The 24,709-nt window shown below is 43.6% G+C and overlaps 3 protein-coding genes across 3 annotated transcripts in view; 2 read left to right on the top strand and 1 right to left on the bottom strand.

The window, feature by feature from the left end:
* Positions 1-293: 293 nt before the first annotated feature.
* LOC128718923 (fibroblast growth factor receptor-like 1) overlaps positions 294-24,709 on the top strand; it is a 104,915-nt gene continuing 80,499 nt past the window's right edge. Inside the window, exon 1 of the mRNA XM_053812540.1 lies at positions 294-351. Coding sequence (XP_053668515.1) covers positions 294-351 — 58 coding nt within the window. The remainder of the gene's footprint in view (positions 352-24,709) is intronic.
* LOC128718924 (mitotic checkpoint protein BUB3-like) lies at positions 12,914-13,967 on the top strand. Its single transcript, XM_053812541.1, has 2 exons — positions 12,914-13,108; positions 13,179-13,967. The coding sequence occupies exons 1-2, from the start codon at positions 12,914-12,916 to the stop codon at positions 13,965-13,967; spliced, it is 984 nt and encodes a 327-aa protein (XP_053668516.1).
* LOC128718922 (protein yellow-like) lies at positions 20,790-22,460 on the bottom strand. Its single transcript, XM_053812539.1, has 2 exons — positions 21,950-22,460; positions 20,790-21,871 (listed from the first exon to the last, which is right to left on the bottom strand). The coding sequence occupies exons 1-2, from the start codon at positions 22,458-22,460 to the stop codon at positions 20,790-20,792; spliced, it is 1,593 nt and encodes a 530-aa protein (XP_053668514.1).

The raw sequence follows: 24,709 nt of genomic DNA, 5'->3' as shown, positions 1-24,709 counted from the left end.
TGGTTTTGCATTGAAAATATAAATTGCATCCCAGTGTACTTCGCTCGGAGTGCAGTCTCGTTCCGTGGATGGGTATAGAAGGTAACAAATAAAAAAAATTGAAAATATCGCATCCGGAAGTGGAGTAAAAGTGGTGGAAGAAAATCGTTTTGTGAAGTGATTTCTTACTATTGTGAAGCTCGGGCGCGAGTGTGTATGTGTGTAGAGAGAAAGGTGGTACGAAATAACAAAAAAGGAGTCAAAATAGCACAAGTCGTTGTTTGCGGCCACCAAAGCATAACAACCCAATCACCATGAAGTGTCACAAGCGGCTTACGTTGGACATCTGGATACTGCTGGTGTACGTGCTAGGTAAGTTGTTTGCCACATGATTTACTGCATTTTGTTGGGGTACCAAAGGAAGAAGGAAGACATTTTTCTTAGGAGTGTGAAAGAATTGTTCTTGGCGTTCGGGAGCGATTGGCACGGGTACGTTGCGTGGTGGTGTACGAAAAATGGATTTTTCAATGGTGTCACCTAGGGTCGTGGTATTTATTGCTTAGTTTCAGCATAAAGTAATAAACTATCTTCAAAATACAAAGACAAAAAACTAACGGTACAGCTCAAGCATTTCGTTTGTAGTGTTGTTTATTTCGTATGCAACGAAATTGCTGCATCATTTTATATTGTTTATGAAATAAATTCTATGCACTTGGGGTTTGGATTTGGTACATATGTATTATATCCTTTTTTGGTGGCGTCTTAGGGTGTATTCAAATATACAATGTGCGAAACAACCGGTTTTGTTATACATTTACCAGACGTTTCAAATTTAAATGAAATATCGAATCAAACATATCGTTCAAGCGTAGTAAAGTATTATTTACAATATTCGTAAAACATTTTGTTAATACTAAACTGTGTAATGAAATGTATTCCTAAGCATAACAAAACAAGCAAATTTTAAATTTCATGAAATACAACAACACAACATAACATAAATTTTGGATTTTTTTTGTTATCGGGTGATCAGAGGAGAAGAGATCGTTAATTCTAATCTTTCGTTATAGCATACATTCGTTATCGAGAACAGTGTTTATAATGTAGGTCTGCTATTTTTGCCAGGCTTGCCATTTCTGGTATAATTGACTTTTTTTACCAGGTGTTGTATAGTAAGTTCTGCGTACGGGAGATTAATACGAAGGGGATTTTAGATCGGTGCTGTCGTGTGAAGATCGGTGCCGCTACCAAATACAGCTCTTTGTCAATTTTTTATACACAAATATAATAAGTTGCCATAAACAACCGATGGAGATACTCTTCGGGGAAGGCCCTTGGTTGGGAGCGCAAGGGAATTATTTTATAACGAATAAAGTATTATTGTATACCTTTTAATAGCAAATCCAAAATAAATTTAAAAAAAACCCTGAGTTGCTAAAATTAAAAAAATAGAATAAATGTAATTAGTTTTTAATAAATAAATATGCCTAAAATATAAATAAATACTAATCTCACACGACAGAACCGAGACAAAATTCCATCCACCGTAGCTAAGACTGACTATTCGGCCATGTGGTGAAAGCGCGGTGTTGTGAATACTAGTGGTCAATATAAACAAGTGTCACATATCGGCAGCTCCAAGCGAGGTGTCACATTCATCTCGAGATTCTACTCAACATGCGGCATCGTTTTTAGCTTAACATCAACATTAACTTAACAACTTAACATGTTAGAAAGTTCGTTCCCAGGTGGTTAATCGCTTAAAAATCAGTTAGTAAGTTTGTCTCCAAGCGGAAGATCTAATTCGAAGATCCAGGAGTTTTACAGCAATGTTAATGCTCTCTTCTTGTGGCTTACTAGATGTTAGTTACTAGTGCCTGATAGTCAATCCTTGCTACGGAGGATTAGTTCGGATGGGATTTTTGACCGGCCTTGTCGTGTGCGGATCAGGTCCGCTACCAATACACCAACGGCTGCCACCGAAACAATGTTAATTATAATCCTAGTAAACTTTTCTTTGTTTAAAATAAAAGGCAAATCAATACCGAAAACCAAAAGGAAATAAATCATATAATATATAATTTATTCGGAATCCTTGAAATCAAATGGTTATTCTGGCCATCATTCAAATATATAAAACGTATCAAAATAGTATTTTCCTCAAGAGCAAATCATCGAATCAATCAAATTTCGAAATCAATAACGGTCGAAGATTCATATGTGAAACTCCCTTAAAAAGACTCAAATTGGAAAAAATATCAACCAACATTTCTTAGTCACAAATGAGACAATTTTATATTTTTTTTTGCTTCACAAGAACCAATATAAATTATCGCTATAATTCAAACAAGCAAAATTTTGCAGACTGTTAATGAAACAATTGTATCTTTTTGCGAATAACTTTCTGATCAAAATGTTTCTTCCATGAAGACTCTTGTTGCATTGTTATTATTATAATTGCATACCGCATAACTACCAATTTAAAATAAAAACGTCATAAAACTTTTTGGTTTATTAAACCACAAACGAATTCACCACTTTCCCAACACCCTGACCTGGTTTCTCCGTACGAATTATGTTTCCATTTTCAACGTTGTTTGAGCTCTGAATATTTTTTTACCGTTTTATTCCCGTTTCACTCTGATTTCAAATTCTGGGCTCAAAAATACGAATGTTTCGCAGACGAAACAAAGAAAAAACGAAATGAAAATTGATTAATGCTTTAATTGGGCGATTTTCCAAACGAATGGAAAGCGATGCGGATACGGAAGCTCTATCGTGAGTGGATTTTTATGTGCATGTACGTTGGTTTTGCTTCCTTTTTTGTCCTGTGCCAGAAATAACGCTACTGGCATTCGTGCCCGGTGGTCGGCAAGCAATCTAAATTTGGAAACCCACAATGGTGATGCTGATTCGACGGTCTTAATTAGAAATTCATGAATAAGGAATGGCAAATTCATAGCGCTTGATAAATGTGACAATCTTCGCTTCTTGACCTTAGCGCTTGATTGAGTGATAATCCTTATAAATGGTGTTATATTTAAGCTTTCCTTTCCAACGTGATAAAGTGGAGCAATTAAGATTATGAAAACATTCGCGTGCTTCACGGACGGTGTACATTTGACGCAGTCCCCCTAAGTGTGGCGTTAATAAAATATGACTACCTTAGTTTCCTTACTTTTGTATAATTGATCACCTTATTTTTGCTGGATAAAGTTGATTCCAACTGTTACTTACATACATTTTGCAATTGTTATAAATCGGTTGTTACACGTAGTGTCTTAAATAAGAATATACCATCTGTTCCAATGTCACAGCCGATCATGCTATCCCTCAAAGTGGGCCATTTATGTGATGCTGAATAATGAAAAGCTTTCTCACCTGCATTCGAAATAGTTTTTCGTCCACCGTTGGCTTTTTAGATTAACTCGTTTTTTCCCCTAGAACCACTCTTCCGTACCATTTCAGCTGATAGACAAAAGGTTAGAAAGCTAAAAGCACTGCAATGTTCCAGAGCAGAGCATCCATTTATTTTCATCACCTGCATACTGTACCCGATGCACCACGCCAGCTGCATATCGATTCCGGTTTTGGTGAAAAAAAAAGCATTTTCGCTTCACTTCAATGTGTTTTCCGGCTTTCCCTTCCACTTCCAATCCTCACGTTCCGGCCGAAGCTTAGAGTGTTTCAAGATCTGGAATAGTATTTCTCTCGAGAGCTGCAGAAGCATTCGGGCGATTAAAGTTGTTCATTCGCCGTGTGTGCGGCATGATTTTCTTTGAGCAGCCTCCACAGAGAGACCCTCTATATTTGGCACATACATCGTGTCCGCTGACAGTGAAACAAGCAATCGTCCAAGCAAGGAAAAGTCGCCATTTTGCCATATTTCTTCTGCTTCTAGATAGCGCCTTCTAGGGTTTAGCTCTCTTTGTAAGAAAAGCTCTCGTGTGCCCATTGTCGGCACTATTCTATAAATCTTTCGCCAGTGGGGGTGACCTGCGCTCAGTTGAAATGGAGCAGGCAAGTGATTTTTCGTTACACTTTTGCTGCAAATGTGCATCATGCTGCACGCTGCCAATTGTTTTGTTTCCTTTCAACATCCTTTCAAAAGCAGCTGGCTGTCTCTGTTTCGTCACCGTAGCGAAGAAACAAATGAGAGAATTCTTTTTCCGAGAGGGGATAAGAAACGGAAATAGTTTTCCATTCGCTTCCCAAAGTGCTGGTTTGGTCTGGCAGTGTGGGTTCACAAGGATCTCGAGCTGCTTCCCTAAGCAATCGACGAAAGCCCCATGTCGTAACGGCCATGCATTGCTTCCTACGAGACGATGCTTGCCCGAGTGGAAAGCCAATCGGTAAGAATAATGCTTACTACGGGAAATTCGAAATCAATACCATTCACCAAATGGTGCATTGGAAGGAGCCGTGTTTTTTTTTCTTCTCTTCACTCCGATTACAAGAGCTGGAACTGCTCCCCATCGCTAACATGGCATCCGAAGACAGGAAACTAGCGTATTTTTAAGTACTTTATCGTTGTTTCGTTTTGCTTCATGATACTAGCACATTCGACGCTCAATTATACACACATGTACACACCCATGCGGGTCCTTGAGAACTACCGGGGAGCACTGGTGATAAAATTGAAAAGTTGCTACACTGTACACATCCGATCTGCTTCACTGGGCAGCGGTAGTTCGCTACTCCGTGACTGCGACAGTACGATGGTCCATTGCGTTTCTTCCCGGGGCGGAATTGATACGTTCGATTGGATGCGCAAAGCTAATGGATTTCTTATTCGAAGTTTTGCTAACTTACTGCCGGTACGAAACAACCCGGACTGGGACAATGTTGGTATCCTCCGGATGGCTTATGTTCATATTGCTGTGAAACTTGATTATTTATGAGGTTTGTTTATATTTGTTAGTTGTACTGGATGAACTTTCCGAGTTGTAGTTCAATTTACCGGTTTTTTGACAGAGAGTTCAATTTATTTGCTTATATGTTTTAAAAAAATTAAATTAAAAGAACAGGTAATGATAATTATACCACTAAATCTTTAAAGATAACCATTCAGGTCAACAGGTAAAGATTGGAAGCCGCTCAAAACTAGTGAGTCATTTTGGCATAAAGAAACTTTTTACTTAGTACTAAATTGAATCAGTTTCATGGTTGCTCACACCACATCAGTATGGAACGCCTCGCTGCCTGCCGCTCACCACAAAGGATGTTCAAATCAGGAAGCTACGTTTGATTTCACAGTTTTATACTCTTCTAATTATGGAACATGTCCTTCGACAAAAGTGCAACGAAGTGATTGCAGTCACTCTTTACTTCGATAACATGTGTGTTTATATATAATCTAACATCAAAGTACACTGATCTGGTAAAATAAAGATTGCCTTAAGAGAGGAGATTCAGAGGAATAATTTTCGTACAAATTTGGAATCGGAAATTAATACGTTCTCCAAATATTCCGGATTGCATCTGAACCCAACCAGCGTTATTGTTCACCTCGCTTAAGTTTTAAGCTGATTATTTATAAAAAAACATTCTTAGTTCGTCCTTCTTAGTCATCCTTTGCAATAAATTTATTTTTTACTTTTGAGATTTAATGAGACATAGTTAGACTTAGTTTAGACAATGTCCAAGGCATCCCGCAAATCCAGCGATGTAGCGAAGAAAACATTTTACCATCCAAGCTATATACTCTGCCAATAAGGAATTCGCTAGATTCAGACGCTACCAAAGTAGATAGCAGAGTAGAGGAATCTTCAGAAATACCACAGCCGAACAAATAAAGTCCTTTAAATCTTAAAATTAGTTCGTTTTGTCTGACGAACGTTTGTCTTGACGACATTCGAATAAACCAATGCTTAAAAAAAAAAAAGTCAAACGATTATCCAGTCACTTCAATTAAGCTGATGTAGAAAATGAATATGAGTGCTATTCCATGTATTAGAAAAGGTGATCTAGACGCTGCAAATTGTGTTGAATTGGCAGTTCACTTTCAATTTTTTCTTCCAATTTTCATTTGGAACACTTATGTTGGAAGTTTTTTGGAACAGATTAACACAGTCTTAATTGTAAATGTATTTAAAATCCGCTCCTTACTTTTTGTTTAGTTCGTTTTGCTATGTTGGATCCTCCTCGTAATCCCGATTTTTCTTCCTCTTCATTCCTTTTACTTCAAGAGTTATTCGGTAATACTTGTAATAAGTGGGATACTACACTTAAATTGTAAACTCCTTGTAACCGGGGAACGGTCTGGATGAGAATAAGTGCCGCTCCGACGTTGTGTGTACGGAACTGACGTTGCTACTCAGCTATTAGTTTAGTTAAATTTTATCAGTTTGGTTAAAATGAGTTTGAATTGTTTTTTTTTTATTTATTTTAACGTATCTCGTATCCATTGACAACAACTTTTACAAACAAAAGGCAACATTTCTTATAATGTTTTCCTTGTACGGCTTTGAATGGTATAAGCGTTAAGTTAAGCTTTTTATACGGCGTTACGATGGATTTCATATGAGCTGCAAATCCGTTTCCTGAAACGCTTGTGCAGATAAAAAGTTTTGATCGTAACAACAAAATAATGAAACTCCCAACCACTTCCACCGTGACTACACCAACTACTTCCTTGACTGTGCCATCGGTGGAGCCACTTGATATGAATGCGTGTTTTTCCCTCCGTTTTTCCACATACACACACACATCTCGTTTATGGTTCGTTGTTATGCTGACGACACGTGAGATAGATACTAAACTTCCTCCGTACGGAATCCAATCCCAGCCCGACGGTGCATCGTTGGAATTTTCAATTTTCGTCCGTTAGCACACGTCCGGACAGCTGGGCTTGCGTACCCCCGTCGCTTGTGTTCTTTATTTCTCCTCCAGGAATCTGTTTGATCCCAACAGTTCTTTGACGCCAGTGCCCGAAAGGTCAAGTGAGTTGGTCATTACACGAGACGGTATAAAACTGCCATCGTCATAAACACCGTATTTATGGCGCAAAAGTTCGCTCACAGTTATCGCCATCATTGGCTCGATGCCGCACTACGCCAGCACCCCTAGACGAGGCGCTAGCCTTTGCTTATGATCACTGTGGTTTGCCCGTGAATCGCCTATTCGACTTGGATCGTAAATATATTGATTACATTTGATGGACAACGATCGACCCTCTCGTGCGTGCGTAATGAGACTTCGAACGTTTCCTGGTGTATGGATTACCGATCAGCACGGCCAATGGATGGGGCATTCGAAACGGGGGTTGGGGGCTTTTTTTTTACGGCCACCAATAGCAATTTGGCACTCTTTATCACAAGACCATTCGCGATCGTGATACGGCAAAATGCACATCAAATACTTTCCGGCGAATCCTTACGGCGCAAGTGGTCCAATAATGTGCCGAAATGAGGCGCTCCTTTTCCGGTACGATTTTTGATATTTTGTAGCCAAATCGCTGCCACTCGGTTGGAGTTTTCGGCCCACTTTTGGCTGACTATCAAATGAGCTTTTTTGATTTTGCCCCATACCGCTGAAGGAAAGGGAAGCAAACTATGAGCTCATTTGCATTCGTAATGAGTGCTTGAGATTTGTAATCGAGAAGGTTGCGGGCATTTTTATTGCAATGGGCTACAAATGAGCTCGGCATGTGCCCACAGCTGAAAGTTATGTGAGTGCGGTTATCTCTGTAATTGTGAAGAGGTTTGATAAGTTAAAAGTTGACTGCGGCGTCGAATTTATTGTACGCAGCGAACACAGTTTATATCGGAATTTATCGCGTTTCGTAACCAACGGTTCTACGCGTAAATATGCAATCGAGGTACCTTAATCGGCTCCAAAACCCTCGATTACAGCCGGTCAATGGGGATTTGATAGTCGCGCAGTAAAAATTGGCCACATAAGCGATGAATAATCCGCTCATCAAATTCAACATGGCGGTCATCTTCTGCGGCCATTGCAGATGGACATTGGAGTGAGATGAGTGGTTCTCCGAACTGTCCTACTGACAGTTATTTACGTCTGTTTCGCTTTCTTCCACTGGCACTTGCCGGGCGCAAACAGCAAACAAATCTGTATCAAACGTTTGCCCATTCGATCGATAATAAACAATGCTAACGGAGCAAAGTCCCCACATTATGTCCATCCAAACGCCCTTTTACGGCGCCGTTTGTGTGTTTTAGCGGAAATGAAATCATTTTTTTACCCCGTCCCGGCCCGGTTCGTGAGTGGCATCGATTGATTGTGTGCACTCCAGCGTGTGCACGGTCGCGTACGGGTGCATCGATTAAAACCGCACAGCTGTAGTGCCGGAACAACAGCGCGTCGGCAGCCGATGGAGGCGCATTGGATATATTAATGCTTATTTTTGTAGTCGCTCATAAACGTTTCCCGATTGGCGTTTGTGCATTTAGCTCTCCGAACTTTGGCCACCCAGGATTTATGGTCATTTCAACGAGCACCGATGAATGATTGGCATTCGGAGGGAAATTAATTGATGCCATTTAGGGCGCTGTGGGTCAGTTAATGAGTCTCTGGGCGATATGGGCTTTTCGGTTTATGCCCAATTTATTACGCGCATTGTGCTGCTGGGAAGTGCTGTTGGCCGGTAATGGTTGTGAAAAGCGTATTTCCGCTTTTTCCTGGGAATTGTGGTGCAAGGTGTTTCGATTGATATGTTGTCATACCGCGCGCGAAAGCGGCATTTTATTAAGTCTATTCTTGTTTTACCGAAAAATTCTTTGAAATTTGGCCAAAATCATCACCTGCTGATAGCATATATACCGGGTTGTATTAGACTGTTTGAATCACCATGTACGATATCTGCTTTGTTTTATTCTGTTTAACAAATTTATTTTATTCCGCAAGTCCAATCCACCAGCTTGCTATGCAGATTTCATTCGAATGCATAAATTGGGAAGAAAAATGGTGCAAAGGCCTAACCTCAAAGGCATGATGCTACAACGTAGGCCTTATCGGAAAATGTTCGGGCCAACTCCTTTTTCTTTAACCCATTGAACATCGGAACAATAAATTAGCACTGGAGTGGAATAGACGAAGAACCTTAAGCTTGTTATTCGGCTAACGTGGAACATCTTAAGGAACGGCATAGCATCTCATCCTACTTCGCCGCAGGTTGTCATACGAGCACTACAGCCCCACTACTCAAGGTAAACGTGCGCACTCCCTAACCTCACCTAACGAATAAATCTCTTCTCGCTAAAACCTAGAGGCCCCTTTATCTGTGCCAGAAGTGACAGAAAGAAAGCACACAGGCAGCAACATTGCAATGCAGCAAAGCCTGGGTCCGGTTTTGTGTTGCCACACTGCAGACTGGCAACGGTTATAAGTACCGTTTACCATTCATGTGAAGCGTTCGGTATCATATTGTGTTCATGGCGTTCCATTTCTGGTTGGCCATTGGGTTTCGTGCAAACAAATGTTCAATAATGACACAGAAAAGAGATGCGAAAGAGATGGTACCGCGGGTACGTTGGGAATGGGAACATGAACGCTGTTCAGCGTGTACTTGAGCGCCATCTGGCGGTGGGTAACGCGTACCACACAGAGACCATAGCACTGAACCCGGTTGTGGGAAAGCACGGGAAAGGAACAGAACCACAGGAGTGTCGCAGTTTGGAGACATTTTAATGGATCGTTGTGCTTCGTATTTTTGTTTGTCCAGCCATCGAAGCACCGGCACGCATCCCGTAAATGGTGGCGTGGTGTTCGTGTCGCTTCTTACGCACCGCTTCTATCACACCCCAAAAATGCCGAGGATATACGGTGGGGCCAGCTGGTCCGCTGTGGTTTGCATTTGGGGTTTTGCTGTTGAAGGTCGTAAATTTTGCAGATTATAAATTCCACACAAGCGCAGCTAATGACAGCCCGGTACCGGGCCCGTTCCTTACCAACGGGTGAAACCTGTATGCAGGATTGCGAAGGACAATCCCGGTTTGATGTACGTAGAATAAAAACGGCGTAATTAACTATGAACCAGCAGTAGTGCGGTATGCACACCATCAGTGGCCAGTGTTCCGATGACGGGGGATGCTTTGAAAACATGCTTGTGGATTTGTTGCTCAATGCAATTGGGGGTTTTGAAATCGGCGTGCTTTTCTTTTTTGCTTAATTTATGGATCTACGCAGGGCAGGCGGTGTCTGAAGCGCATATCCGACTGCACCGGCACACATTGGTCAGCCATCAACGGGTTTATCGATCCGGTGTGACTGGCGAGTGGGTGATGTCGCCGAATGTCCGGAAACGGTTCACGGGATCCTGCACGGTTTTATGAAGTGCTTCGGAGTTTCATCAACTACTGTGTGGTTTTAGGGCAGCAGCAATAGCAGTGGTCAATAAATATTTTTATGTCATTCATTAAAACAAACTGCAAATATGCAAACTTTATATTGAGCTATAAATTTCTAGCTCACGGTTGTTGCTTGTTTTTTATCTACTGTGTTGTTATAGCGCCACGTCACGGTAAAAGCTGTATTTTATGCTTAATACAGCATAAACAGTTCTCCCTCCTTTGTACGGGGGGTCGATTCAGGTTTAATTTTGTGCTGATAAATGATTTCCATTGCAACCTTTCTCAACCGGAGATGGGTAACTGACATTTAATCTGTTATACGCGTCAATTATGATTCGCACATAATGAAATTAAATCTAATCAATTACCGAAAAAGCAAACTACTTCCGAAATTTTGCTGTCCGTCATCCAGACCAGAGCGCATACTAATGAAGGCGTTATCGTTCATTATTTAATAAGCAAACGCTCACCGAGGCCTGTGAAGTATTCGTGCGCCTGTCGTTCGACATATTTCAACGGTACCACGACGCTTTGCTGTATCATCATATGTGGAAGCCAGCAGTTTTGATGCCCACGCGTATAAACTCACATCGCACGAGTTTAAGGCGAACGAGTCACGAGTATCAGCAGGAGGCAAATTATACAACGGGGCTTATTAAAATCATTAGTGCGAAACGGCAAGGCCTAAAATATTTTACCTCCGAGCCATCAACCGGTTCGGACCATTTGATGTGGGTGTGAAATAGGACAGGAAGTGGATGGATTTTGTAGCCCTGAAGCGTCGAGGGTTTTGTACGGTGGATTTGCCACCCGAGACTAATTGTTACTCCAGTGGTTTTCAGCGCCCCCGGCACCACACTGAACAGCCTGATAAAGAAAAAGATGATGAAAAAGAGGAAGAAGTTAAAAAAAAGTTAACATTACACAAGGAAAAATGTTCCTCCTACTTGCGCGACTATGAAGCGCAGGAACAGAACGATTTTTCCAGTGGCTGCCCGAACGCCTACGAGATTCTCGGTAAATCTGATTAAACTTACGTACGGTTTTCCACACCAACCGTCGATGGTTTAGGCTCGTGCAAATGAACGAATTAAAAGATTAGGATACGTCGACGCGTGTCGAGGGCGGTTTGCGAACGATTGCTGCGAAGCGAAAGACGAAACACGCTCGGGGCAGCGTAAGTAAGCCGTAGAACTTTACCCAAACACTCGTGGCAATGGAATGGTGTGGCAAATGTGCAGATATGCTGGCTCACCGTAAGCTACCGGTGAGGCAGAAAGTTAAGAACTTCAATCCACACCACAGCACGTGATCACCGGTACCGGCGGGACTTATTTCTCTAAGCACGCACAATAATGATATCTTCAGGGTGAGCAATTCTTAATCCACAATGAATTTCCCAGCAAGTCACCCTTCCGGCATGAGCAGCATGTCGCTTTGTTGAACCTCCAGGGGGAGGATTTCTTTTCGTTGGCTGTTATCTTGTTTTGAGTGAAATAATTTCTTCCATTTATATTTCCTTAAGGTGCATGCAAAATGCGTTCTTATTTTCAAGGATTCCTTCCTTCCTACTATTTATCTTGATGTGTGGATTTGTGAGAATAATTATGTTTGAAGCATCATTAAAAGGTTCTTGGGTAAGATGTGCAGGGCAAACTCAAAACAGAGGTACAAAGAAAAAAATATTTCTGGAAAGATGTGATGCCTCCATTATTCCAAGCTTATTAATGTTTAAGACGCGAGAGGAGAACGCAAAAATGTACGTAAAATTAGTTGAAAGTGAATTGATATAAGTGAAATGATGGTATTATCAATAGCGTTGAGAAGCACGATTAAATTGTAACAACATTTTTCTAACAATGAACACAAAAAATAAGCATAGTATTTATAAGGAACGCCCACAAGGATTATTATCTTTGTTCTTAGCTAAACTGAAATAATTTGACATTTTTGACTAGATGTATTTTTTATGAACGTGAATTTTACATCAGCACACACGGATGTCCACTGGCTGTCCAAAATCTACGAAGTCATACAAAATTTTAACAAAATAGGGTCCTGCCGTGGACGCGTCCACAAAGCACGAAATGAAAAATGAATAGGAAAAAATTATTAGAATGACGCGTACGGAGCAAACGCTGTCTCGCCTATGCGTACGGTAAAGGATAGGCGTTTATGTTTGGCTTTGGACGATGTTAGATGTGGACATGGGCAGGACGTCCAGTGTGTGCCAAGCCCATGAATGTAGAAATGTTTTAATGGTACGCTGAAATTCAAAAGGAAAATTTTAACGCATTGTTTTCTATTTTTCAAAATTTCCCTTAAATAATATCATGTGCGTATCTGACGGTACATTAAGCCGTTTGCGCCATGTTCGAATGATTTGAAATCATGTTCGAATATTAAACTGGTTTCGAATTTTAATTTCGGTTCGCTTCGGTTAAAATCGGTAAACTTCGGCTTTCGCAGCGCCACCTGCATCTGAACGTTGGTACTATTACCGGTCGTTTATTTAACTTTGACAGCTGATTCTAGCATCATTGATTGTCGTTTCATTTCAAGCTTGTGTTGTGGTCGTGCAGTTCTTTATAATTTGGGAGTTTTATTCGTAAAAAAGCACCAAAATGGCACGTAAAGGGGAAGTGCAAATTATTAACCCACCCAGTGATGTAATATCGGCGGTAAAGTTTTCTCCCAAAACCAGCCAATTTCTACTCGTTTCGTCGTGGGACACCAGCGTCCGGTTGTACGATGTTGTCAACAACACGCTCCGCCATAAGTTTTTCCACACCTCACCCGTGCTGGATTGCACTTTTTTGGTAGGTTTTTGGCTTGCAGTGACTTTTTCCCTCAGTGCATTCATCTAATCGGATTACCATTTGGGTTTAGGATTCCGTAAAAACCGTCAGCGGTGGACTGGACAATACGGTGAAGCTGTACGATCTGAACACACACATCGAGCATAACCTGGGAACGCACGATGCCGCCGTGAAGTGTGTTGAGTATGCGTCGATGGTCAACGGGATACTCACCGGAAGCTGGGATCGAACGGTGAAGCTGTGGGACGGGCGTGAAAAAGAGTGCGTGGGAACGTATGACCAGAGTGCCGGCAAAGTGTACTCGATGAGCTGTATCGAGGAGCGGCTCGTTGTGGCCACCTCCGACCGGAAGGTGTTGATCTGGGATCTGCGACACATGAGCAACTATGTCGAGCGACGCGAATCGTCGCTAAAGTATCAAACTCGCACCGTGCGTTGCTTCCCGAACAAGGAAGGGTACGTGATGAGCTCCATCGAAGGACGGGTAGCGCTGGAGTACTTCAATCCGAGCCCGGAATGGCAGATGAAAAAGTTCGCCTTCAAATGCCACCGGTCGAAGCAGAACGAAATTGAACATATCTATCCGGTGAACGCGATTAGCTTCCATAATGTGTACAATACCTTCGCTTCGGGCGGTTCGGATGGTTTTGTAAACATCTGGGACGGGTTCAACAAGAAGCGGTTGTGTCAATTCCACATGTACGATAGTTCGATATCTAGCTTGTGTTTCAGCGACGATGGAAGCGCACTGGCGATCGCCTGTTCGTACATGGATGAGGCTGAAACCCCTCCGGAACCGTACCCAGAACCGATACTGTACGTACGTTACGTGAGCGAGCAGGAAACGCGACCAAAGTAGGAAGGGCTGGTTTACGCTGTAAATGTGTTTCATGTATTAAATTAAGTTCATCTAAGTAGATTTTATATCGATTTATGTGCTCTTGAATCCTGTCGGCAGGAATCCAAGATAACGGAATGTTTTACTAACAGCAAATACAAGAGCAAACCGCTAAAGAGACTTTAATTCAATCGAATCAGCTAATGGAACGTTAGGATTGAGCAAAGGCAGGGAAGTAGAACAGCAAGCGTGTGGGTGTGTAGTGTATGCAAGAACTTATCCGTATGTATGCCACTTCATCTGGACAAATTTCGTTTGAAGTTCAATGAGGCGTATTGACGAGAATTTCTTTCTTTTTTCGCTCGTCTCTGCTGATGGACTGCTTTATTGAAAGCTTTACTCCCGTATCGAGAGCATATGTGGCAGTAATCAATGCACTTTAATGAAATGGTATTCGGTTCGGAATTTGTATGGACGGAAATATAAGTCCCCGCTTCAATCATGGTCAGTGCCTTTCACGAGGGAGAAGCCCAAAAACAGATGAAAAGAAAGATTACACAACTATTTCCCCCATACGAGCAGCAGTAACGATGTAGGATACGTTCCGGAACTTTGGGTAGTGTTCGTGCAATTTACCAAATAGCATACCCAGATTCGAATGAACCGACTGCGCTGAAATGTCTTTTGTTTTCGGTCTTCCACTTCCCGCCAAAGTCTGCCATACGTTTGACCATCGATGTTGGTAGATTATGTTTGTTGGGAATGTGTAGCGAGAAGGGTGCCGATGCCACTGTTTCAACTCTTTACCGAAATCTGCCCTTGAGGTTGGAACCGTTGGTTTGCGAATCTTTCGTACAAGATGGTGGTACCAGTCTTTTGAACGTATTCCACAAAACTTGCAGCACGTTTCTGGTACGGTGCAAAGTTTGCACATAAAATTGTGTCCGATAAACGGAAAGACAAGTGTAAGTCGTTTCTGGCAATGGTCATGGTGGGCATTACTGCTGATTCGTCTTGGCTCCCATCTATAACTTCCCGTCCGGAGCTATTACGAACTTGCCTCCGGGCGGGAAGAATGCGGACTTCTATTCAAGTTTTTTTCCCTTTTACCTACCACGCCGTGGCGAGGAAGAAATGTGAAATGAACAAGCGTAACCAAAGCGTTCGTGTAACGTTTGGGAGATTTGCCGCAGTCTGACAGAAGCGCAAACTTCGCCTATGAAATGATACCACCAATCAAGCTGGTCATTTTCGACATGAGCTTGGAAGAAAAACTAAAGCAGCAACGTTATCTTAACACTACGATGCAAAACTTTTTTCCCGTGGTTGTGTTACTGCACGATACGATCCGAAACGTCTTGCATGAAGTTGATCTTCCATGCGGTAATAGAAACTGCCGTCCCGATAGCACCGATGAGCAGATTTGCTTTGATCGAGTGTAAATTGAATTTGTAACCTTACGAAAGCTTAACTAAACGGCAGTCGCAGCAGTAGTGCTAACAGTGCCATCGTATAGGCGTGTATTGAGCGCTTGATAAAGCTGCCCTAGATGGTAAAGATTGTGCGTTACGATGCAGTAACCGGGTACAGTTCTGGAGCAAATTGTTTGCTAATTGAGATCAAGGTTCGATGTTAGAAAAAGACCGGATTTTTTTTTTTCAAAACTTTTCCAAAAAGAACAAACACATGGGAGGGTTAGGAAGGACACGCTCCTTTCTTCATTCCAGTTTCATAACACCTTTGTAATATTGGAAGAAATCCATTTGGTACTTTCAGTTCTGATGCATTGCACTCCATTACGCTCAAATGGCATTTGATGAACTCAACGTTGTAAGTCCGCTACCTCAGCACACGAGCACAAAACCACACCAAAAAAATAGCTCTCATATTTTTGGCTAACGTTTGCTTCCTCTCCCAGTATACCCGCATCGTGCCATGGGTAATCCTTTTGCTAGTGTTAGCTCGGAAGGATATTTTTGAGAAAAAGCACTCAGAAAGCAAAACAAAGAAAAAATGTAATTCCACGTCCCGTAATGGAAATAAATGAAGCGATTTATACCGTGCCCTGCCACTCGAGTGCTTGGGCTACGTGCAGTATGTCCCGCTTTGTGTGAAGGTTGTTCGCGGTTGATAGAAGTGGTGTAAAACTTTGGCTTAGATCTCACACACGCGTTGGATAGGGAACCGTATTCCGAATAACGCACATCAAGGTTAATCACGTAGTACAGCCGAAGCGGCGGCGTTGTGCATTGGTGGTTGTACTACGCCGCAGCACTTCAACAACGGTGCAGTTTGGATGAAAGATGAAAGTGAATGGCAAGCAATATGTTCCGTTTGCTGGAATCCTAAGCAAACGCCCGTAGTGGCCAGCAACAATAAACCGGGAAACCGCGCGATGGCGAAAAGCGGAAGCGAGTTTATATTACGGTCACAAATTTGTCTATGTGCTTTCAAGCATCGCACCCGCGTGCGACAGCCGACCGACAACAGCTGCCCCCCCCCGACCGGAACGGCTCTGTGCTTGTGCGAAAATGTCATTACTTTTCTCGATTGCTGCCAGGCAATCTTCGTTGATGACAATCGTTACTCGTCGGATGTTTATGAACGGTGGTAGGATTTTGGAGGAGCTAGAGCTTACTAGCGCCATAGTGCAAACGGCGGAACCACTGACCCAGAGACCGGACGAGCAAGCCCCATTTGCGGGTTAGCGGCAGCAGGGATCGTAAATAGTACTTCATTACATTTTGCCTAGAAGTTTCTGTTCTGTTTTTATTTCTCCGCGCCGAACTTCCACCGTAAGGCGGACGGTTGGTTTGCATGAGCATCTGTGCTTATCTCTGTGCGCTATGCTGCCACCTTTCTAAACACTCTGCCGGCAGGTTACGGTTCAGTGATAAGCTAGACCATCATCAACACTACTATCAACAGCAGAAATAAGAAAATTACATCATTTATGAATGATTCATTTAGTATCCCCTAAGACCACGACCGGAGAAGCCGTAGCACGCTGGTCAGAGTGGAGAAAGTTGGCGTTCGTGTCAACGACTGTCACGTTTTTGGTGAATCGATTCACGGTTTACGATACCGTTTCGCGTCATTCGTTAATGTTGCATGCCATCTGCTTTCCGCTGCGGTGGTCTGGTGTACCACGCGCCGGCCCGAGCCCTTTTTAATCTTGCATCCTAGAACACATCCGGACGATGGAATCGGGATGAGGAATAAAATTACTTCACCTTAGCATGGGCGAAACCGGGTAAGGTGACGGTACCATCTCGGGCAAGGTATCACCACAATGCACAAATGGTTGCTAAAAACAAACCAGGAATAGATGTTGTCAGAACTTTTGCCTGCTCCGTTACTATTAACTTTGATATTTTCCCACGACTTCGTTCTGTTAGGCAATTTGGGGAGACTTTTTCTTCTTTACCAAAAAAAAAAGTCCATGGTACGTGCATATTTCGTTCGTCCTTATCGGTGTAAGCGGTGGAGAACGGTTAACGAGTAAAAGAAAGCAAACTTTTTACGATAACTTGGTCGACGTTTTGCTCTGCCTTACATCTGGAACGTGGCTCAAAGGTGACTAGAGCAAAGGGACAAACTTTACGCCGAGGTATTATTGCACCTGAACCTGTGTAACTGTCAGCTTCGTACGTCTTACAATCTTTGGAAAATTTTCTTTTGGCATTTTTTTTACAACATTCGTGCCCTCATGATACAAAAAAAAAAAAAAGAATCCGGAAGAGTTTTCCCGCGTTTGTGACCGGGGGTTTGGGTTTCAAATTTGGGTAAAAGCACGTTTTTATCTTTTATCGTGATTTGGATGTCGCGCTGACCTGCTATCTCCAAATGCGAATGGGTACGGTTTGCTTGTCTAGTTTTCCGTTCAATTCGATTTCAGCTGTTTGCGTTCGAAGGTTTTTTGTTTCATGGTGGAGAATTTCACGATTCTATTGTTTGCATGATAAGATAGCGAATGTTTACACTATGATGAGGTAGTGTAAATTATTCGGTAAAGATTTTCCGACGAGATTTGGAGCTTTCCGCCAATGGGAACAGGAAGACCGCGTGTTCGTTACAATGGCATTTCCGTTGGTGGAATTGTGTTTAAAAGGATAAACAAATGTTTCCCCGATTTGCTTCGTTGATGTTTTTTTTTCCCAGTGCGATCCAAAGAGGTTTGCTTGTTTTAGAATTCTTTGAAACATATGAGGTTGAACGAGTTATAAATAAGGTGTAATATGTTTTTTTACGTGTGCTCCGTATCAGTTTTATTGGACGCACCAAAAAAAATACAGCCTCAATCCTTGGCAACCTGGGCACGCAACTTCATCACCCTGGATCGTTGGATTTTCTGCATTCCGGAAAAAGGTTGCTGAAGATTTAATATCCGACACCGGACGATTCGGGCGCAGTAAACTCGATTTGCGAATAAACCACTGGTCAGAAGCACTAGGCGAAGCTCTTTAGATACCTCCTGTTGTGAAACGCAAAGCTATCCGGTCGGCTTAAAACCGTAAACAATGGTTCGTTGCTATGAATACGTAGTCGTAAAATGGGAAAAAGCATCCAACATCCCTTCGTAATCCTACGCCATGTGAAATTTGGAAGGATTGTTCGGTGCATCCCGTACGAGTGGAAAGGAGCAGTAGAAGAAGAATCCACGAAAAAAAAAACGAAATGGCTAAGAAGCAAATCCATCTATTTTACGGAAAATAGAAATGATGGCTTGTTTTTCCATGTAATCGGTGGTCGGCAATTGAAAAAAAAACAACGAGATGGTACAAAAATGAATAATCTGATATGCAAACTGATATGCAAACGTACCAAATCCTGCTCATCTTTATGACGCCCATAAAAGTAGATAATGCAATAATCTTGTTACTTAAGTTTGATTTCGTAGCTTGTATTGTTTGTAATTAAAATTATACTTTGCAACCATCGTGCTTAAGTATCGGATTAGCTCCTAATTAATTGTTTACGCTGGATCTTAGGGCGCCGTACACGGTCCACACCCTGTGACGAGTGTTGTTCTCGTTCCACTCGCTTGTACCATTATTATGCTGACGATATCTGCAAACAAATGAAGCGCGTGACACTGTTGGCGTCGCCCGTGTGACTAATGTGAGGTAGTATTTCTACTAACAAAAGCGTCGTTTACAGGAGGAAGTTGAGGTTTTGCTGCGGTGGAAATTCAGTGGAGACTCTCTCAGACGATACAAAACAAACAAAGGGGCATAACAATATCTCTATTTTTTGTTGTATCTCTTCTCTCTAACTGGTTTGCTTCTCTAGGATTTGTACTGAAATCAAATACTATTTAAAAATGCATTTCCATAGATATTTCTTTCTCTGTTCAGAGTACGATCTAGAATCACCGGCTCAACATTCCATTAAAAAGCTTGTTCGTCATAAAACTGCTGTCTGTTCACGGTGTCGCATCGTGGTTGAGCCGCCTATAATTTTCGGGCGTTCCCTGGTTCCCCAGAGAAACCAGCTTAACGAAGCACCATTGCCTGGAAAAGTAAAGTTGAAAAGATTTCCACAGTTACACGAGCGCACGGTGGTGTGTGTGCTCGTTTAATTCTGCATCATGGATGGAAAATAAATTTTTCAGCTTACCAGCCAGGTCTCTGTCCCGATGAGGTTTTATTGTACTTTTTTCTGCAGGTCCGCAAGTCTGGCTTCATCCACCAGTGGGTTTGCAGCCGTCGCATTCCGATCCTGCAGCTTAGTTGATAATGATGGCAAAGGTTTTTTTTTTTGGTAGGGCCCGAAACGAGACCAGAGAGACTCACAAATTTGCGCGCTTTCAACTTACACAAAAATCCGCGCTCGTTGCGCGGTACCTTACTGCTAAAGACAGGCTTGTTGCTTGATAGAAAGGAATAAAGGGAAAAGATCCGACATACGCAGATAAAATCCTTTTAAAAAAGTAGAGAAACACCAGGAGAGGCGTTTTCACTCTTGGCTTCTGGATGGGAATTTATTTGCATTTATTTAACAGCACTGAAGTACTGAAAAATTCCCCGAAAAAAAAACGACCAAATGGCGTCTTGTGACAGGCGAGACGAGCATAAATCTTGATCAACGAGAAAAACCAGAAAATCCTTTCGAAACTCCACCAAAAGGACAAGATAATACCCCGCAATCAGCGGTACCAGTACGCGCGAACGCGTACTCTTCCCTTTCGACCAGGTGATTAATAATGTTGACGCAGCAATAGGAACTGATTTTCGACGGTATCAATTCGTCGCTGTGGAATATTGCAAGGTTTTGGGCAGGACGCGCGTCTTTCGCTGATGGGTTTGTGCTTCATAAACCCCATTCTGTCAGCGCTGCGACCATCGGGGCGTCAATTTGGGCAAGTCTTTATTAATTTTTTTTGTTCCCCCGGATTCATATCCTTCCTCGAAACGCCATCATAAAGCCATCATGGGCGAAAATGTGTCATTCCCTCAGCGGACAGAGCGACGCGAGCAGACATAAATCTGTGATGATTTCGGTTTCTTGGAACTGTAGCTCGAAAGTCATCAATGGTGTCTGTTTAGTTTTGAACGGTTCGTAGACAAACGGAGCGCTGAGCAGGTTGTCGTAAAAAATAACCATTTTTATTGCCGAAGCGAGTCCTCGTTAAAAATACAACATGAAATCCAAGAACGGTAGCAGCGAACACGCTTCGCTTATTTACACTTAAGCTCAACTATATATACAAATACTGATACGGAAGTACTGGTAACGTGGCGGCGAAGGGAGACATGTTATCCACCCCCTCATATCTGACTGTTGGATTCGTCCTTGCGTACGATGATGTCAACTCGATTGAAGATTCCAACATCATCCGCCCTAAACAACGCTCCACCGGCCAATCATGCCAGTCACGACGCACAGAACAAGGACACCGATAAATCCAGCGAAGGAAGTGTTTACCGTGGCACCGCTCGCACCAAGTATTCCCGCCGCTGCCAATCGGCTCGAGGCAGGCGTAGTGCCTTCGTACTGATACAGCAACCCGTTGTCCGCGAACCGTTCGCCGGTCGCACCCGAGTACAGGAACTTTCCATCGCTGTTGAACAAGTTGTCCGGCGTGTAGACGTAGCTGAGTGCGCCCGTTTTCGCACGCAGTATGCGGAAGTTCACCTCGAGCGGGTTAAGGCGGCCGGCGACAAAGTTGTGCAGTCGGTTAACCACCACGTACAGGTAGCCTTCGTGGTCGATGCCCATACTATCTACCCACTGGATGTAGGTGGCATCTTTCGCGATGATCTGCTGGTTTTCCGCGGTGAACGGTTTGTAGCTGTCCCACTTGGCGATGGCGTGCTCACCGAGCAACCCGTAGTACAGCACACCCTGGTTGTCCATAAACATGCCGTCCGTTTGTGACTGCTTCCGACCGTAGTCTACGACGGCTTCGAGGATGTCACGCGGGGTCGCCCGACCAATATACTCCGGGTCGCGCAGAAGGGAGGCCGGAAGCGAATAGACGTGATAGCTGGACAGTGGGCTGTAGTACACGTTACGCTCGTAGTTCTGGCTATTGACAAGCGTATCCACGACCGGTTGGTCCGGGGAAAGGTTGGGATTGTAGTACGGACCGAGTGCGATACTATCGATGTGGATCGAGAAGTTTAACTCCGTACCGTTGACGCCGAACCGCACCGCATTACGGGCCGCACGCATCGAGTTGTTCTCTCGCACCTTCCACGACCTGATGAGTCGTCGCGAGAATACCACAATGCCTGGATCGGCACCACTGTTATCGGTGATGTAGGCGAACCCTCCGAACGCGTCGTCTACAACGATCTTGTTGAGGTAATTATTACCCGCTGGTACAACCGACTCCGGGAACTGGTACCGTAGGATGATGGTGCCGTTGCGTTTCAGATCCAGCAACAAGATCTTCGGTGGACAGACGACATGATCTTTACCTGTAAAGCATCAGAAAGGGAACGTATTGCTTTATACGCGTTTCACTTTACCAGCAGCTCCGTTTTTGCACCACTTACCACGCGTCAACGTTTCGGTGCGTCCAGAATCGACGACCCACATGATGCCATTCTTGTCGACGGCGATGCCCTGGACAAACTGAAGCGCCGAGCAGTTGCCTCGCTCGTTCATCTCCCAGGACGGGTACGGTACAATCTCCGGATCGGTACGCCCATTGTTATCCGGCCGTACGACGTACCCAAGCGTTGCCGGAACTCCCGGCAGCATGCGCGGAATGGTCAGATAGAGTCGATTCGCGAACGGCTTACAGTCGGAGATGAGCACGTTCTTCGGGATGTAATGTCCACCGTACAGGGCATGCGCCCGTTCGTCCTCATTCGTGAAGGCAAAGTCGAGCACATTCCATTCGTACACCACCCGGAACTGCTTTTCACCCGCCGCAGTCGGTACCGCGGGTGTCGGGGGGCTCAGACTGTCAAACGGCTGCTGGCCGTTCTCGTTAGTTTGCTGCCCCAGTGCGCACCCGATCACTAGCACCAACGCGAACAACCTTCGTCCCAGTGCCATCATCAGCGGGCTACACCCCCGAAACGGTCCGACCGAGTTAATCAATTAATTTGACGTCTGGCACGGTAAATGATCGTAACGCTTCACTTGCAGCTACTGGCACGCAGCCCGGTATGGGTTTATGTTTCGGACTCGCAATTAACCACCTTACTAAACGGTATTATTGGTGACCCGGTTCTACTTTCGGTGAGCACCGGTTAGACACTGTGGTGTGTTTTATTGGAGACGGAGTTCGGCACGGTGCTAGCCGCCCATAATACACACGCACACACACGCCTAGCGCCAATTATCACTTCACTTTGGTCGTGCTGTTGCCTGGAAAGTGGGGAATAGACGCAATGAATAGGTGCTGTCGATATCACGAGCTGCTCCTAGGGATGGGAAGGCTTCTGAGCTGGTGGACGGACTGCAAACCGACAGGTTCGGGAACGAGATGCAGAAAAGAAGGTGTTAATTTAATTTGCAATAATTACGCGATCGCTTCACGACCAAACGATGATTCTGCCTTGCGGCTAAGGCAGTCTGGAGCATGGCTCATGGTAGGTATGGATGAATGCGGACAGTTTTTTCGCTCTCCATATCGCAACGCACCGCGTCACAGTCAGCTGAGCGGAAGGTGATTGGAGCTAGCAGTACGATTGGAGGTCATCCTAATGTAAATTGCAAGCGACCCTGTCGACCACCGGGGTCGGAAGGCGATAAAAGAAGTGATAAACTATTCCCGCACGTGAACGTGCAGCGGCGTGCAGCTCGCTTTGGGAGCAAAAACGGTTTTCCCCCTTTCGAATGAAGGTAGATTCTTGAAAAATTAATTAATATGCTTCCAGTTTGTACGAGTACGAGGCCTGTACCCGGCAGATATACCCACGTAAAGATGAAGGATAGAAACGGATCCATGTGCAGGCTTCTGTTCTGCCTGCTACAACATGCATAGACACCAAAAATCATTGATGTGGTGCGCTTTTCTCCTTTTTTTTACACATTTCCCACTGCAGAAGTGGAGTTTCCGCACACTTCCGGCGGGTTGTAATTCATTCTATTTTATTACTTCCGCAATGGAAAGTGGTGGACGTGTAACAGGAACGATCGTTACGGGTTGCTTCCGGTCGCGTGTTTCTATCCGGGACACCGGAGGGGAAAGTTAAGTGTTCGTCCGAGGGCAAGCATCAACGCCCGGACGTACCACGCGGATGAGAAGCTGTGGGTTTTGTTTTTCGCGTTGCAAATAATTGCAATTTTCCAACGCAATTATGCTAATTTTAATGGGCGGAACGCTTTTTTTGCCACGTACATCGGACATTGGAGGTGAAAGAGGAGTCTGGTGTACTAACAGTTGTTGGGTGATGTATTTTCGCTTCTTCTGTCTATAAAGGATTAATTTTACACTGATCTCTCTCTTAAATTGTCAAAAGAACTCATTTTATGGTGATCTCACGTGAATGATCTTGCATGCGACCTCCATCACATTTTGATCGCAACTGTTCCCTTGCTGAAGGCTAAAAAAGTCAAACGAATTCGAAAAAACGAATGAAACAGCCCAATATGTCGGACGCGTCGCGTTCGCAGCAGACTAGAGCAAGTCGAATAAATTTGAATAATTAAATTATGCTATTATTTGCATTCGGTGCATTCATTCTGCTGCCCGTGGGCCGAATGGGCGTTTATCAGCGGTAAATCATTTAGTAATGGTCCACCAACGGGCAATGGTGCGGCATCGATGCTTTTAGAATTGTAGCAGGATGCTCTCGATTTTTATCAAAAAAATAGAACACGGCATGGTTGATTTGATTATTTTATAGCATTTTTTTTTCGGGTCGGAAAACTCTGTAGCTCACGGGAAGATTTTGCCAATGTTGATCTCTCCCATTATTTTGCGTACTTCTATTTTTGAACCATCCCGACGTCACTACCCCAAAAACAAATAAAAAACAACGGTGTTATCAAACACTCGGACCATGGTTTTAATATGCCAAACACGAACGCAAGCACGAAAACAACACCTCGAACACCAGTTTGAAGCCCGGGCTGGGTGCAAAAATATTTATCCACACACTGTTACGAAAAGCGACCGTCGATTAGCACTTTGCTTTGTCGCGTAACAGCAGCTCAACTTCAAACTGACGACAAAATGGACAAATAATTAATCAAACTACGATGCTGAGGCACGATGCTGCGGATAAATTCTTCCCGCATTCCCAGGCTGCAGTTATTGAGCGTCGCTTCGGGATTTAATTGTGCTATGATTGATTGCC

This window comes from Anopheles marshallii, chromosome 2, assembly GCF_943734725.1.
Source record: "Anopheles marshallii chromosome 2, idAnoMarsDA_429_01, whole genome shotgun sequence".
Taxonomy (NCBI): Eukaryota; Metazoa; Arthropoda; class Insecta; order Diptera; family Culicidae; genus Anopheles; species Anopheles marshallii.
Note: the sequence above shows the minus strand (reverse complement) of the source record. Positions and strands in the feature narration are given on the sequence as shown.